Source organism: Hemitrygon akajei, chromosome 18, assembly GCF_048418815.1.
Source record: "Hemitrygon akajei chromosome 18, sHemAka1.3, whole genome shotgun sequence".
Classification (NCBI taxonomy): domain Eukaryota; kingdom Metazoa; phylum Chordata; class Chondrichthyes; order Myliobatiformes; family Dasyatidae; genus Hemitrygon; species Hemitrygon akajei.
Genome location: NC_133141.1, coordinates 30,320,071 through 30,337,539, shown reverse-complemented (window position 1 = coordinate 30,337,539; position 17,469 = coordinate 30,320,071). Strand labels below are relative to the sequence as shown.

Here is a 17,469-nt window from a genome sequence, read left to right as displayed (position 1 = left end):
ATGGGGGGTTTTGATGACATTGTGGGGTGATATGTTAGTGTTTGTGTGAGGGGGTCTGTGTTTTTCTGTGTGGGGGGATCTGTTAAATTTTTGCATGTGAGAAAGGGGTTGGGGGTTGATGTTATTATCGCTGTTTTTTCCCTTGGGGGCAATACATTAGTTTTTTTGTGAGGGAGGGACTTGGGGGGGGGACGTTGGGATTTGCAAGTTTCTGTTCCTTTTTCTTTTTTTTGTGGGTGGGGGGTTGATGCCTTTTTTCAATGATTCCATGGTTTTTCTGTATTTTTGGCTATCTAAAGAAGATGAATCTCAAGAGATGTGTTCTTGCATACTTTGATAATCAAATAAACCTTTGAACCTTTGATCTGGAGTATTGCATTCATTTCTGGTCACCCCATTACAGGAAGGGTGTGGGGGCTTTGGAGAGGGAGCAGAGGAGGTTCACCAGGATGCTGCCTGGATTAGAGGGCATGAGCTACAAGGAGAGGCTGGACAAACCTGGGTTGTTTTCTCTGGAGTGGCGAAGGCTGAGGGGAGAACTGAGAGAGGTTTATAAGATTATGAGAGGCACAAATAGGCAAGATATCTTTTCTCCATAGGTAAAGGTGATTTCTCCAGTTTCAGTTTCTTGGAGTTTAAGGCCAACATGAGGGGAAACTTCTTCACTCAGAGAGTTGTGAGAGTGTGGAATGAGCTGCCAGCACAAGTGGTGTCTGCAAGCTTGATTTCAATGTTTAAGAGAAATTTGGAGTGGTACGTGGATGGTTGGGGTATGGAAGGCTATGGTTCTGGTGCAGGTCGATTGGAGTAGGCAGTTTAAATGGTTTGGCACAGACTGGATGGGCCAAATGGCCTGCTTCTGTACTCTACTATTCTGACTCTATGACACAGCAGGGGAGACAGACCCTTTGGCTCATCTGCTCCATGTCGATCAAGATGCTCACCTAAGCTGGTCCCATTTGCCCCATAACCCTCTAAACCTTTCCTATCCATGTACCTGCCCAAGTTTTTAAAAAATGTTAATATACCCCCGTCAACCACTTCCTCTGGAAGCTCATTCCATTCACGGACCACCCCTCTGGGTGAAAGAGATGCCTCTCAGGTTCCTATTATATCTCTCCAAGCGGGACTGCTGTGGGAAGGGCTCTGAAGTGAGTCCAGTCTCACCTCTCCCCGCAGGCAGGGACGGTGAACTACATCTCCCGGCCTGCCTCAGCCAGCGGGTTAGGAGGCGGGGGTTGGGACCGGGCCTGCCCCTGTCCCAGCCCCGGATGAGCAGGGTGTCGAAGCGGGAAGCTGGCGGCGATGTTGGGACTGGGGTTGCGGCTGCGAGTGGCGCTGGGACCAGGCCTTGGGTTGGTGAGTTAAAGAGTGGGGCCGACCGGAGTTGCAGGGAGTAGGCAGCGGCACCGTGTCCCCGGGAACGGATACAGTGTGTCCCGGGGAATGGATACACCGTGTCCCCGGGAACGGATACAGTGTGTCCCGGGGAATGGATACACCGTGTCCCCGGGAACGGATACAGTGTGTCCCGGGGAATGGATACACCGTGTCCCCGGGAACAGATACAGTGTGTCCCGGGGAATGGATACACCGTGTCCCCGGGAACTGATACAGTGTGTCCCGGGGAATGGATACACCGTGTCCCCGGGAACTGATACAGTGTGTCCCGGGAGCCGATACCTTATATCTTCTGGAACGATATAATGTGTCCCACGAGTGGAGATGTGTCCCCGGGAACCGATACACCGTGTCCAGTTAATGAATACAGTGTGTTGCCTGGAACTGACACGTTGCGTGCCGATGGCTCGGCTAAGCGGAGCAGTGCCGAGTTCACATGCTGGCAGTGGGTAGATTGTGATTGATGTTTGACCCTGCGTGTGCGTGTGAACTGCCCGTGCGACCCTGTGTCCACCTGTCAGACACACGATTGACCACTTTGACTGGACTGTCGGTGTGTGTACGTGCGTGAGCTGGCGTGCACGTGTGATCAAGTGTCACGCTGCCGATCGAGAGGCCTGGGCTGGCTGATAGAAAGAGAGCGTGTGTAAGGGAGATCGTGACGAGACAGAAACGTACTGTGAGTGATGACACCGGAGCCCCAGGAAACAGTGATTTCACAACCCTCCCTTGATTACCCCCCTCCCCCATCCCACCTCCATCTCCCCCCGTCCGCCTCCACCCCCTCTCTCTCCCAAACCCCCCTCACCCCTATCCCTCCCCCTCTCTCTCCCCCTTTCCCTCTCCCACCTCCCACTCCTCCCCTCCCATCCTCGCCACATGGCCTCATCACTCCCACCCCTACTCCACCATTGTCAGCTCCCAACTGTGTCCCTCTTTTCCAAGATGTCTCTGAACCACTTGTTGCCGGCCCTATGTGGGGACCCTGGACAAGGACTGTTGGGTGTCAGTTTTCATGTGCAGGTCAAATGTTAGAGATACACTTGGAGACTTTCCAGGGAACTTCCTGTGGATGAGTTTCATTTGATTAAAAATAGTTTGATATAAAATATAGCCCCAAATTGCAATTATATTTACATTTTAGTTAAATCTTATTTAAAATTTTAATAATAAAATTGAACTTTAAAATGAAGTTTAGTATAATTCTACACCTTCACGTGACCATGTGTAGATATGAGATGTTCCAAAATATTGGGTACAGAGACAGGGAGGGGTGTAGGGGAGGAAGGGGGGTCACAGAGACAGGAGGGTGGGGAGGGTCACAGAGAGGGATGTAGGTGAGAGAGACTGGCAGAGACAGGGAAGGGTGAAGGTGAGGGAAGGGGTCACAGAGAGGGCTGTAGGGGAGGGAGTAGGTCACATAGATGGGGAGGTATTTATGGTCCAGAGGGGTATGTAGAGATGGGATGGGGTGTAGGGGAGGAAGAGGAGTTACAGAGGCAAAAGATGTAGGGCAGAGAGTGGGGGTCGCAGAGATGGGAAGGGATGAGTGGCTGTAGGAGGTCACAGAGATGGTTGGAGGGTGATTTCACAGTGGAGAAGTGCAGGAAAGGGAGTGGGTTCACAATGATGGAGAGGGGTTTTGTGGAGGCATTAGGAGGGTGAGGAGTTCACAGAGGAGAGGGGTGTAGATGCATTTATAACTTTCCCTTTCACAATCTCCGCCAGAGGAGAGTTGCTGATATAGCAACTTGCCTTTAGACTCTGGAATATTTTGCCCCTTGTTATCTTATCTCCAAATGTTGTACAAACAACAGCAGTGCAATAATTTCTCCTGTACCCTGGGTCTCACTGGGTGGGAGGGGGGAGACAAAGTTCAGGCTTCTGTACCTCATACCCAGTGGGAGCTGTGAGAAGATGGTGGGGACTGTTTGTCCCACTTGTATCAGGGAGGAGGCTACGTAGCATCCATGCCAGGACCCCAGACTCAAAAACAGTTACTTTTCCCAAGCAGTAAAACTGATCAACACCTCCAACCACTAACCCACCCCTCCACAACCCCCAACCACCACTACTTTATCATTTTCTGACAGTCAGCTAATGTACAGACACTCCTGTGCCTAGCGTCACTTTATGGACACACAATCAATCTTTTTATAGAAGCTATCTTATATGTTGATATTTATTGTTTCCTTTATCTTACTGTGTTTTTTTTTGTGCTGCATCAGATCCGGAGTAACAATCATTTTGTTCTCTTTTGCACTCGTGTACTGGAAATGACATCCTATAACTAGAATCTTTGAATCTGGAATATTGATGAATAACAACCAGCCTTGGGAGGGAAATAGTCCTTGAGACAGAGAAGATGGGAATGAGTGGTTGAGATGGAGATAGATTGGTTCTCAATGAGTAAGGGGTTTGGTGTTTGTACAAGGTTGCATTTACAGTCGGGTCAGAGGTATAGGATGGGGTAACAGGACTGAGTGGCCTTGTTTCATTCCTGATTCCTCTGCTCCTGTCTCACCAGTGACTGAATCTTTAATTGTGTGTGCTAAGGGATGAACTTCAGATCTCCCAGTCTGCCTCATGGTGGCCCTTGCACCTTGGTTTTCTACCATCACGCCACTGGGAGTGTTGAGAAGCAGGGGGACTTCGGTGTCCAAGTTCAATGATGCTTGAAGGTGGCAGCACGGGGGGTGAGGGAGGGACCCTGACTTTCATTGGTTGCAGCAGTAAGCACAGGCACAGAGAGGTCATGTTCCAACAATATAAAAATTTATCCATCATCAGAGATCCCCACCATCCGGGCCATCCCATCTTCTCACAGCTCCCATCGGGCAGGAGGTACAGAAGCCTGAAGTCCCACATCACCAGGTTCAGGAACAGCTACTTCCCTTCAAACATTCAGAACCAACCGCACAACCCTGATCACCACCTCAGTACAGAAACACCGTGACCAGTTTACAGTGTAAAGTTTACACTGCAAAGCAACACACACAAAATGTTGGAAGAACTCAGCAGGCCAGACAGCATCTATAGAAAAGAGTAAACAGTAATTGTGCGTAATTTCTGTATAATGTGTGTGTTGTTCTCATGAACGTTGTGTATCTGATACTCTGTGGCTGTGACGCTGCTTCAATTAAGTTTCTCATTGTACTTGTGCACCCATGGACTTTAAAGATTTAAAGATGAACTTTATTTGTCACATGTACAATGAAGCATACAGTGAAATGCATCATTACCCCATTCTCCTACCTTCTCCCTATAACCTTTGACACACTAAGAACCTGTCAACCTCCGCTTTAAATATACCCAACGACTTGGCCTCCACAGCTACCTCTGACAATGAATTCCACAGATTCATCACCCTCTGGGCTAAAAAATTCCTCCTCATCTCTGTTCTAAAGGGACGACTTTGTATTCTGTGCGGTGCCCTCTATTCCTAGACTTTCCCACTTTTGCAAATGTGCTTTCCACTTCCACTCTATCTCGGCCTTTCATTCCAGGATCATTCTCATAAACCTCTCAACCCTCTCCAATACCGATACATCCTTTCTTAGGTATGGAGCCCAGAATGTGGAGGTGTGGTTTGTGAGGTAGAATTCAAGAGATTGTCAAACCTTCCCCACTTCCCTGAGGGAAGAGATTCCTCCTTAATGCCTTAGTGAAAGTGAATCTCCTCAGAGTTGAGAGGAAGGCTGGAGATGTTGTAATCCCCCATAACCGATAAAGGTTGAAGTACACAACACACCAAGTTCCCAGGCACCGCTTCCAGAACAATTGACCTTTCATCTGTGTGCAAAACAGTTCTGAACATTGACCCAACCACATCCCAGAGTCACAGAAACAGGCTCTTTGGCCCAACATGTGTCTGCTGACTTTGCCTACCTACACTGATCTGCCCCCATTTGGACCCTGTCCTTCTACCCCTTTAATCCTCTTCCCTCTCACCTCAAACCTATCCCCTCTTATTTCTGATACGTCTACAGGAAGGGTGTGGGGGCTTTGGAGAGGGTGTAGAAGAGGTTCACCGGGATGCTGCCTGGATTAGAGGGTTTGAACTATATAAGCAGAGGTTGGACAAACCTGGGTTGTTTTCTCTGGAGCAGCAGAGGTTGATAGGATTACCTCTCGGATAGAGTAGACAGACAGTATCTTTCTCCCAGAATGGAAATGTCTAAAAGGACAGAGCATGCATTTAAAGTGAGAGGGGGAAGTTCAAAGCAGATGCAAGGGGTTAATCTTGTACACAGAGAGTGGTAGGTGCTTGGAATATGCTGCCTGGGGTGGTGGTGAAGGCAGATACGACAGAGGCATTTAAGAGGTTCTTAGATAAACATATGGCGGCCAGTTGTGTAGTGGCATCAGCACCAGACTTCGAGGCGAGTGGTCCGGCTCCGTCTCTGCTGGGTTGAGTGTCAAGCCACCCAATGCACCACAAGGCACGGAGAGGAATTTTTTAGATGGTTGTGGAGGGTTGCGTGGGCAGAAGAGAGCAGCTTAATTTCTAGTTGACTTCGTTTGGCACAACATTGTGGGCTGAAAATCAAAGTTGAGCTCATTGTCGTGCACACAAGTACAATGAAAATACAAAAAAATTGTGAGGTCACATTTATTCCCCTCCATAGATGCTGCCTGATGTGCTGAATTCCTCCAGCATTTTGTATATATTGCAATAAAAAATTTGATTGCAACATCACAGGCACATAGCACCAGAGACACAACATTCACAGGAAAAACATGAAGTATACCCAATTTTGAATGTCAGGGGTGGATGCTTTACCGAGGCAGTGAGAAGTACAGAAAAGCAGGTCACCCCTCAGTCTCCTTCGCTCCAGGGAGAACAAGACCAGCCTGTGCAATTTCTTCCCGTTAATGAAGTTCTCCAATCCAGGACAATACCCTGCTGAATCTCCTCTGCTCCCTCTCCAGTGTGTTGAAGGGTCACTCCCTTTCTGTCACGTGACGACTACAGCTGTGCGCAGAAACCTCTCAAGTGTGGCCTAATCAGTGTTTGATAAAGTTGCAATGTGAATGATAACTTTGTTCACATCACAGCCTTGGACCCTAGTGAACGTCCCAGCCTTTTTGTCACATGAATGAGTTCATTTGTTGACATCTTGTGAGATCACTTCAGTGTGAATGACTATTCAAGATTTTCAGCAAGATCCCACGCAGAGTCCTGATTCGCTGTCGAGTGGTTCTGCTGACAGTGTGTCTTCCCTGACAACCTCTCTCTCTCATTCTCTGAGCTGTGTGTGGGAGCTGAGCTGGGACTGACGGGAGAGTGAAGATTGGGTTTTGGAAGAGGTGGCATAGGAGGGGTGAGGGAGCAGGGATAGGGAGGAGCAGAAAAAGGGAGAGAGGAGGGAGTGGGTGACAAGTGGAGGCAGGGTCGGAGGAAGAAGCAGGAAGTAGAGGGTGGAGGAGAGAAGGAGAGGGAGCAGAAGGGAGGGAGAAGCTATAGAAGAGAGGAGAGAGGTGCAAGATGGAGGGAATGGAGAGGCAGGAGAAAAAATGTGAACAGTTACTCCCCACCCTAACCCTGCGGGATCAGTGGGTTAATTAGCTGCTCACTTGTATGGGTGCAGGAAAAGAATCTGGGAGAATTGAATAGAAAGGGATTGGTATGGATGGGAGGTTAGCACAGACTTGATGGGCTGAAGGGCCTGTTTCCCCGCTGTTTCACTCTACTCCTTGCAGATATTTGGAGAGAGCCCATAAAATTCAGTGTGAGAGTGATTTTGGAGTAGGTTGAAAAGTCAGCATAACGTCATGAGCTGAAGAGTTTGTACTGTCCTATGTTCCGTGAAAATCAAGTTTATTGTCACACACACGCCCCTGTATGCACGGGTGCAATGAAAAACTTACAGCAGCTCCACAGGCACAGAGCATCAGAGACACACTATTCGGAAGGAAAATATAAATCAAACTTAAATTATACACAATTTTTCCAAGAAAGAACACAGTTTGAACAAAGAGTCCATTGTAGTGCAGAGTGGTCACGGTGTTGCTGTACTGAGGTGGTGATCAGGGTTGTGCCGGTTGGTTCAGGAACCGAATGGTTGAAGGAAGTAGCTGTTCCTGAACCTGGTGGTGTGGGACTTCAGGCTTCTGTACCTCCTGCCCGATGGGAGCTGTGAGAAGATGGGATGGCCCGGATGGTGGGGATCTCTGATGATGGACGTTGCCTTCTTGAGGCAGCGCCTCCTGTAGACACTACCCACGGTGGGGAGGGATGGGGGTACCCATAATGTACGGGGCAGATTCCACAACTCTCTGCAGCTCTACAACAAGTAGTTAAAATTGCCCACATATCACTGGCACCATTCTACCCACTCTGCTCTCCGGGGAGTTACTTGTATATTGTGTTATATAGGATTGCTTTTATATTTATTCTGTTTGTTTTGGTTTTTTTTATTGTGTTCTTTATCCTTCTTGTGTTTTCTATGCTGCATTGAAACTGGAGTAACAATCTTTTTGTTCTCCTTTCTACTGGTGTACTGACAAATGCCAATAAACAATCTTGAATCTTCTTACATTTCTGTGCATTTGAATTGTGTACCAGACCGTGATGCAACCAATAAGGACATTTCCAACTATACATCTGTAGAAGTTTGTTAAAGTGTTTTGGTGACAAGATGGATCTCCTCAACCTCCTTGATGGGCTGAATGGCAGTGGAGAGAAGTTATGGGCATATGCTATCATTGTGTTCACAGACCTGGTGGTGTGGGACACAGAGGAGAATTTTACATCCCAAACTGCCGATGAGATTTGTTACTAAGTGGCAGGGATTTTTTCTTTGTGATGGTGTTTAATCTGCAGACCCTGGCAGTGGGCGATTTATCCTCTGTCAGGATATGGGAACAGAAATGAATCGCATTAAGGATCTGACAAGCTTTGAGTGGAAAGCTGATGAACTGGAACTGCGCTGAGACAGGGTCTCTGCCGGGTGATTCCCACCTGTCTCCCCGTCAGCTGGGAGGTGCGAGGAAGGCGGGAAGGAATCGCCTGAAATCCAGAACATAGAACAATACTGGTCCTTGGGCCCTTGATTTTATGTTGACCTTTTAGCCTGCTCCAAGATCAATCTAACCCTTCCCTCTCGCATCGCCCTCCAACTCGGAACTGTTCTCGACCCCTTCCACAGTACCTCCCTGGGGAGAGAAATTCCCAGAGGAGGAATCCCCACCTCGTTTCCATCCGAAGGCTCCTCACCACTTATTCTGAAACGATATCACACTCCCCCCCCTCACCCCACCCCCTCATTCTGGATTCCACACCCCCTCCCCACCCAGCAGTGGAGACACTCACCCTGTCCAGCACTCCCCTAACCCCAGAACCTAATGTTGCCTCATTCCTCCAAAGCCCTCAATGGGTACAGGTCCCCACTTACCCCCACCCCACTGCAACCCCCAGTTAATCGAACCGGGGAATCTACTCCACACTGACCCCCCAATGGGAGGATGGACTAGAGTCTCACAGCATAGAAACAGATCCTTCGGCACAACCACTTCCTGCTGACCAAGATTCCCATCTAAGCCAGTCCCAGTCCCAGTCGCCTGTGTTTGTCCCATATCCCTCTGAACATTTCCTATCCAAGTGACTTAAATGTTTGTTACTGTACCTACCTCAACCACTTCCTCTGGCAGCTCATTCCATATATAGACTCCTCAGAGTGAGAAGGTTGCCCATCGGGTCCCTATTAAATCTTTCTCCTCTCACCTTAAACATGGATCCTCTGGTATTTGATTCTCCAATCCTGGGGGGGGGGAACTGTGTGCATTCACCCTATGGCCCTCAATGATCTTATACACCACTGTTAGGTCACCCCTCAGTCTCCTACGCTCTAAGGAACAAAGTCCCATCCTGCCCAACCTTTCTCTGTAACTCAGTCCCTAGAGTCTCAGCACCATCCTCTTAAATCTCCTTTGCATTCTTTCTAGCTTAATGGCATCTTTCCTATAGCAGGGTGACCAAAACTATACACAATATTTCAAATGCGGCCTAACCAACATCTTGTACAACCTCCAACTCCTGTACTCAGTGCCCTGACTGATGAAGGCCAGTGTACCAAACCACCCTGTCTACCTGTGTCACCACTTTCAGGGAATCCATGGACCTGTAACTGTAGGTGCCCCTGTTTTACAACACAATTCAGGGCCCTCCTGAAAGGAGACCAGGAACTGTAGACAGTACTCTTAGAAACATAGAAAACCTACAGCACAATACAGGCCCTTCGGCCCACGATGCTGTGCTGAACATGTTCCTACCTTAGAAATTACCTAGGGTTACCCATGGCCCTCTATTTTTCTAAGCTCCATGTGCCTATCCAGGAGACTCTTAAAAGACCCTATCGTATCCTGATGTGGGCTCACCAAGAGGGTCCCAACTTCTGAAGTCCTAACACCCCTTGGAATAAAGCAATAGATGTCAAATTATCTCCTACCTCCCCCCAATACCCTCACCTGTCCATCTCTCTTTCTCCTCTTCCCTTCATCCTTCCCCCAACCCCCTCATCTCCATCTCCATCACACCCTCCTCTCTTCAGTCCTACGTACAATCCCAGGAGTTGAGGTGTGGGGAGAATTCATGGAAGGTGTGCTCCAGGGAGGTGGAACACCCCACTCAGGGAGGGTTCTCTCTACCCCACCCCCATATAGTGAAGGGTGTGGCATTGTGATCCTCCCCCCCACTGTCGAGCTCCCTGATGTTCCAGGAATATTTCCGGGGGGGGGGGGGGGGGGAGGAGTCATTGTCAAAAGAAGGCAGGTATGTCAGGGTCCCTACTTTCATAGGTGGTTGCATCATAATCTGGTACGGCAATTCGAATGCACAGGAATGTAAGAAGCTGCAGAGAGTTGTGGAATCTGCCCCGTACATTATGGGTACCCCATCCCTCCCCACCGTGGGTAGTGTCTACAGGAGGTGCTGCCTCAAGAAGGCAACGTCCATCATCAGAGATCCCCACCATCCGGGCCATCCCATCTTCTCACAGCTCCCATCGGGCAGGAGGTACAGAAGCCTGAAGTCCCACATCACCCAGGTTCAGGAACAGCTACTTCCCTTCAAACATTCGGTTCCTGAACCAACCGGCACAACCCTGATCACCACCTCAGTACAGAAACACCGTGACCACTCTGCCGATATGATGGACTTGGTTTTAGTTCCAAATGTATTCTGTCTTGTAAAAATTGTCTATTGTTTGTTTAATCTATGTTTCTTTGTGAGTGTTGTGTTTCTGATGCTCTGTGCCTGTGATGCTGCTGTGAGTGAGTTTTTCACTGCACCTGTCCACACAGGGACCTGTACAGGTGACAATAAATTCAACTTTGACTTTGGTGTTGCAGCGAGAGGGTGAGTTATCCATCTCATTAGCACCATGGGACCACCCCCTCTGGCTGAACTTGAATCAGGGCTCTGCATGGGATCTTCCTGTGTAGACATTGGCAGCGTACTAAAAAGTCTGAATATTCATTCATCTGACAAAGTGAGCTTTATTAACGGGAAGAAATTGCACAGGTTTTCCCTAGAGCAAAGGAGGCTGAGGAGTGACTTGATTTTCTACACTTCTCACTGCCTTGGTAAAGCAGACAGCATCATCGAAGACCCCCACCCCGCCCCCAGACATTCTCTCTCCTCCCCTCTCCCATCGGGCAGAAGATACAAAAGCCTGAAAGCACATTCCACCAGGCTCAGGGGACAGCTTCTCTCCTGTTATCAGACTATTGAATGAACCTCATACGATAAGATGGACTGTTAACTTAATAATCTACCTCATTGTGACCCTTGCAACCTTATCATTTACCTGCTCTGTACTTTCTCTGTCACTGTGACACTTCATTCTGCATTCTGTTATTGTTTTACCTTGTTCTACCTCGATGCACTGTGTAATGATCTGATCTGAATGAACAGTATGAAAGACAAGCTTTTCACTGTACATGTGACAATAATAACATCCGATCAGTGATAGGGGGTATTATTCTGTGTTAGTGGTTTATTATTGCCACATGTACAAAGATACAGTAAAAATTTGTGTAGTTCTGGAACAATTACTTCCCTTTCGGCCATAAACACAAGAGATTCTGCAGATGCTGGAAATCTAGAGCAGCACACACAAAATGCTGGAGGAACTCAGCAGGTCAGGCAGCATCTATGGAGGGAAAAAAGAGTTGATAGTTTGGCCGAGATCTTTCATCAGATCTGGAAAGGAAGGGGGGCAGCAGTGGGTGGAGGGGTCGAGTACAAGGCTGGCAGGTGATAGGCGAGAGCAGGTGAGGGGAAAGGTAGGTGGGTGGGTGGGTGGGTGGTGGAGGGGGGGGTCAAAGTTAAAAAGCAGGGAGGGGGACAGGTGGAAGAGGTGAAGTGCTGAAGAAGAAGGAATCTGATAGGAAGAGTGGACTATGGGGGAAAGTAAAGGAGGAGTTGGGCATGTGAGGAGAAGGAAGTGAGAGGGGGACAAGAATAGGGAATGGTAAAAAAGAGAAGGGGGAGGGAGGCAAAATTACCAGAAGGTGGAGAAGTCGATGTTCATGCCATCAGGTTGAAGGCTACCGAGATGGAATATGAGGTGTTGCTCCTCCAACTTCATTGCGGCAGTCAAGGAGGCCATGGACTGACATGTCGGATCAGGAATGGGGATAGGAATTAAAATTGTTAGCCACCAGGAAACCCTACCTTGGTGGATGGAGCAAAGGTGCTCGATGGAGCAGACCCCACTCTACGTTGGGTCTCAGCAGTGTAGAGGAGGCCACACCAACAGCACCAGATACAGAAGACGACCCCAACAGACTTGCAGGTTAAGTGTTGCCTGACCTGGAAGGACTGACTGGGGCCCTAAATGGTGGTGAGGGAGGAGGTGAGCAGGGCTGCTTGCCAGGAGGGAGATCAGCAGGGAGGGACAAATGGAGTCACATAGATAGCGATCCCTACAGATGGCCGAGTATGGAAGGAGGGAAAGATGGCCTTTGTGGATCCTGTTGAAGATGGCAGAAGTTGCAGGGAATAATGTGCTGGATGCGGAGGCTCGTAGGATGGTAGGTACTCTATCCCTGTTATGGCTGTGGGAAGATGGGACTAGGGCAGATGTGTGGGAAACAGAGGAGATGTGGGTGAGGGGAGCATCGATGGTAGTGGAAAGGATGCCCCATTCTTTGAAGAAGGAAATCATGTCAGATGTTCTGGAATGAAAAGCCTTTTTTTTGTTCTAACTGTGTTCTTTTTTGTGACTGTGCTGGAGGGGGAACAGAGGGAGATGTCCAGACTGGAAGACTTTAGATACAGGAGCAATCAGCCAGGCTGAGACTTTTCCCCTGGAGCAAAAGAGGCTCAGGGGAGAGCTGGTAGATGTTCATAAGATTATAAGTGAACTGGGTAGGGAATCAGAATCAGATTTATTATCACTGACTTATATGATGTGAAATTTGTTATTTTGCAACAGCAGCTCAGTGCAAAGACGTAAAAATCTATAGATTACAAAAATAAATACAGAGCCTTGTAAAAGTATTCAGCCCCCAACCCTTTGATCACATAAATGAGTATTACAACCAAGGATTTTGATCAATTTAACTGAGGATTTTTATTTGTGCATCACATGCTCCATTTTTCACAGTAGAGCCAGAAAAAACACAGGGAAAATTGTAAAGCATGAAAAACTAAAAATTCAAAACTGAAATGTCAGCAGTTTAAAAGTATTCATCACCCCTTTGCTCAGTACTTGGTTGAACCACCTCTCACAGCTATTACAGCCAGTAATCTTTTTGGATAAATGTCTGTTAGCTTTGCACAACTTTGATGGAGCAAGATTTGCCCATTTCTCCTTGCGAAATTGCCTCAAGCTGTGCCAGATTAGTTGGGGAGCAGCAGTGGACAGCAACCTTGCCAGAGATGTTCGACTGGGTTAAGGTCAGGACTCTGGCCACTCAAGGACATCAATTTTCTTCATCTGAAGCCACTCCATGGTTGCTCTGGCAGTGTGATTTGGGTCGTTGTCCTGCTGAAAGACAAACTTCCTCCCCAGTTTAAGCTTTCTGACAGAGGCCAACAGGTTTTTACCAGGATCTCTCTGTATTTAGCAGCATTTCCCATCAATCCTGACCAGATTTCCAGTCCCTGCTGCTGAAAGCATTCCCATGACATGATGCAACCTCCACCACCACTTCACAGTAGGGATGGTCTTACCTGGCTGATGTGCGTGTAACGCTTACCCAACAGGCTGGTATATGTCTAGGGGAAAAGGAGATCCAGCCACTCACCAACCCCCACCTCCCGTACACACAGGTGCTGTGAGAATCAGGTTTATGCCGCGCGCACACACACACCATATCAAACTCACACCAGATACCGTTATGGAATACACTTTAAAGATTTTACTAAAACTAAAAGTACTATGCAATACAGTATATATGAAGGAAAAGAAAATAAAGCAAAAGGCCACCAACTTATCAAAGTTCAGTCAGTTTAGTGCACACCGTTGGAGCTCAACCATCGAACCATTCAACCCCTCGTCGCTTGCCTCCGACCTCCACGTCCTCGCACCTGGGACCACACCCGGGTGGGTCGACCGAGCAGTGCAGCGCACGTCCACCTTCCTCGGCGTCTTCCTCCCGACTCCCCTGAAAAGACCACAAAACTCCCCAAGCTCCCAGACCCACAAGACAAAATAACATTCCCCATTGGTTAAAAAATGAATACAATCCCGATATCAGCAAGTCTAAAGCTAAACAACTGCGAGAGAAAGCACTTATCAGACATAAAAGCATTCCTACTCTTAACAAACCAAAGAAGCCATTTTGATTCTCAGTATCAGATTTACGCCACACATACTGCTAGAACCTTAGTGGAACTTTTTGGTGGTGGGTGTTGATAGTATAAAAGGTTGTTGTAAGTTACAATAGGACATTCATTGATAGGATGCAGGGCTGGGCTGAGAAGTGGCAGATGAAGTTCACCCAGAAAAGTGTGAAGTGATTCACTTTGGAAGGGGCAACCTGAAAGGCAGAATACAGGGTTATTGGCGGGATTCTGAGCCGTGTGTAGGAACAGACGGATCTTGGGGGTCCATGTCCAGAGATCACTCAAAGGTACTGCTCACGTTCATAAGGTGATGGAGTGTTGGGCTTCGTTAGGAGATAGAGTTCAAGCCGTGAAGTAATGTTGCAGCTCCATAAAACTCGGGTTAGACCACATTTGTGTTCATCTCATTGTAGGAAAGGATGTGGAAGCTTTAGAGAGAGTGAAGAGGAGATTTAACAGGGTGCTGTCTGGATGAGAGAGCATGACTTATGAGAATAGGTTAAGTGAGCTAGGGCCTTTCTCTTTGGAGTGAGGGAGGAAGGAGTCCAAAAAAGTAGATTGTGAGACTGCTCCCATCTTACGTACAAGAGGTCCTTCCAAGAGTGTGTTAACAGCGGGGTAGCAGCTGTCCTTCAGCCTGTTGGTACATGCTTTCAGGTTTAGATAGGTTCTGTCAAGACCCATGGGGTTCAGAGATGTTCCAATCCCTTCACACTCGCTCATCCCTAAATCCCAGGTACGTAAGTCCCCGCTGTGTGACCATTCCACGTGAGACAACCTACCCCGTTCCAGGGGTGAGTCCAATAAACCTCTCAACGGCTCCCAATGCACCAAAGTCCAACTCTGAGGCATGCAAAAACAAGAGAGAGGGAGAGAACAGCGAGCGAGGAGGAATGGAGAGAGAGTAAAGGAGAAGGGATGAGGAGGGAGAGGGAAATGAGGGCAGGGAGTAAGCGGGGAGAGAGAGAGAGAAACAGCAGGGGGTGAGAGATGAGTGACATACAGAGTGACATGAAGTGGAACGGGAGGAACAGAGAGATGGCAGACAGAAGGGGAGCAGCGAGAAAGATGAATGAGAGACAAATGACGGAGATGCCGCGTGAGGGAGGAAGGGAAAAAAAGAAGAGAAGAGAAAAGGGGACGAGAGAGGGGGCAAAGGAGAAGAGAGAGGAGTGAGCAAGACGATTGAGAGAGGAGGGATGGAGAGAGTAAAGGAAGAGAAAGAGGGAAAAGGAGAAGGAAAGGGGAGGGAGGGAAATGAAAAAGGGACAGGTAAGAGGGAGAGAAAGGGAAGAAGACATTTAGAAACAGAGAGAGAGATATGGAGGGAGACACAAAAGGAGAAAGAAAGTTACACAGAGAGAGAGAGAGAGAGAGAGAGAGAGAGAGGAACAAGGGAGAGTGAAGAGACTGTCGGGCAAATCAATGGATTCACCCAGTGATCACTCACACTGACAGGAGCCAGAACACCATTTAGCTGAGAGGTTTGCAGAGGAAATATGTGCTGCCTGCTGATAGCAATCTCCCTGTTCATCTCTCATCATCACCAATCACTGCCTGACCTAACCCCCCCCAACACACCCCAGGAGCCTGACAGATCATCAGCTCCACTCTGTCACGCATCCTCTATCCAACAAAGACACAAACATCCGCAAACATGCAGAGCAAATGCGGAAACACTCCATCTATCCAGACAATACTAACCATCCCAGTGATTCCCAATATCTCCATTCCCCTTATCCTCCCCAAACACCCAGTGATTTGCAGTGTCCCCATTCGGTCTCCCCCTTAACCTCCCCAACACCCGGTGATTTCCAACGTCCCCATTCGGTCTCCCCCTTAACCTCCCCAACACCCGGTGATTTCCAACGTCCCCATTCAGTGTCCCCCTTAACCTCCCCAACACCCGGTGATTTCCAACGTCCCCCATTCAGTCTCCCCCTTAACCTCCCCAACACCCGGTGATTTCCAGCGTCCCATTCAGTGTCCCCTTAACCTCCCCAACACCCGGTGATTTCCAACGTCCCCATTCAGTGTCCCCCTTAACCTCCCCCCAACACCCGGTGATTTCCAGCGTCCCCATTCAGTCTCCCCCTTAACCTCCCCAACACCCGGTGATTTCCAACGTCCCCATTCAGTGTCCCCCTTAACCTCCCCAACACCCCGGTGATTTCCAACGTCCCCATTCAGTGTCCCCCTTAACCACCCCAACACCCGGTGATTTCCAACGTCCCCATTCAGTGTCCCCCTTAACCTCCCCAACACCCGGTGATTTCCAACGTCCCCATTCAGTCTCCCCCTTAACCTCCCCAACACCCGGTGATTTCCAACGTCCCCATTCGGTCTCCCCCTTAACCTCCCCAACACCCGGTGATTTCCAAAGTCCCCATTCAGTGTCCCCCTTAACCTCCCCCAACACCCGGTGATTTCCAACGTCCCCATTCAGTGTCCCCCTTAACCTCCCCCAACACCCGGTGATTTCCAACGTCCCCATTCAGTGTCCCCCCTTAACCTCCCCCAACACCCGGTGATTTCCAACGTCCCCATTCAGTGTCCCCCTTAACCTCCCCAACACCCGGTGATTTCCAACGTCCCCATTCAGTCTCCCCCCTTAACCTCCCCAACACCCGGTTGATTTCCAACGTCCCCATTCAGTCTCCCCCTTAACCTCCCCAACACCCGGTGATTTCCAACGTCCCCATTCAGTGTCCCCCTTAACCTCCCCCAACACCCGGTGATTTGCAACGTCCCCATTCAGTGTCCCCCTTAACCTCCCCAACACCCGGTGATTTCCAACGTCCCCATTCAGTCTCCCCCTTAACCTCCCCAACAGCCGGTGATTTCCAACGTCCCCATTCAGTGTCCCCCCTTAACCTCCCCAACACCCGGTGATTTCCAACGTCCCCATTCAGTCTCCCCCTTAACCTCCCCAACACCCGGTGATTTCCAACGTCCCCATTCGGTCTCCCCCCTTAAAACTCCCCCAACACCCGGTTGATTTCCAACGTCCCCATTCAGTGTCCCCCTTAACCTCCCCAATACCCAGTGATTTCCAACATCCCCATTCAGTGTCCCCCTTAACCTCCCCAACACCCGGTGATTTCCAACGTCCCCATTCAGTCTCCCCCTTAACCTCCCCAACACCCGGTGATTTCCAACGTCCCCATTCAGTGTCCCCCTTAACCTCCCCAACACCCGGTGATTTCCAACGTCCCCATTCAGTTTCCCCCCTTAACCTCCCCAACACCCGGTGATTTCCAACGTCCCCATTC

At 49.0% G+C, this 17,469-nt stretch overlaps 1 protein-coding gene across 1 annotated transcript in view; it reads left to right on the top strand.

Annotated features, from left to right (window-relative positions):
* Positions 1–1,212: 1,212 nt before the first annotated feature.
* shmt2 (serine hydroxymethyltransferase 2 (mitochondrial)) overlaps positions 1,213–17,469 on the top strand; it is a 48,441-nt gene continuing 32,184 nt past the window's right edge. The window contains exon 1 of the mRNA XM_073071234.1: positions 1,213–1,359. Within this exon, the coding sequence (XP_072927335.1) occupies positions 1,306–1,359 (54 nt within the window). The 5' untranslated portion in view covers positions 1,213–1,305. The remainder of the gene's footprint in view (positions 1,360–17,469) is intronic.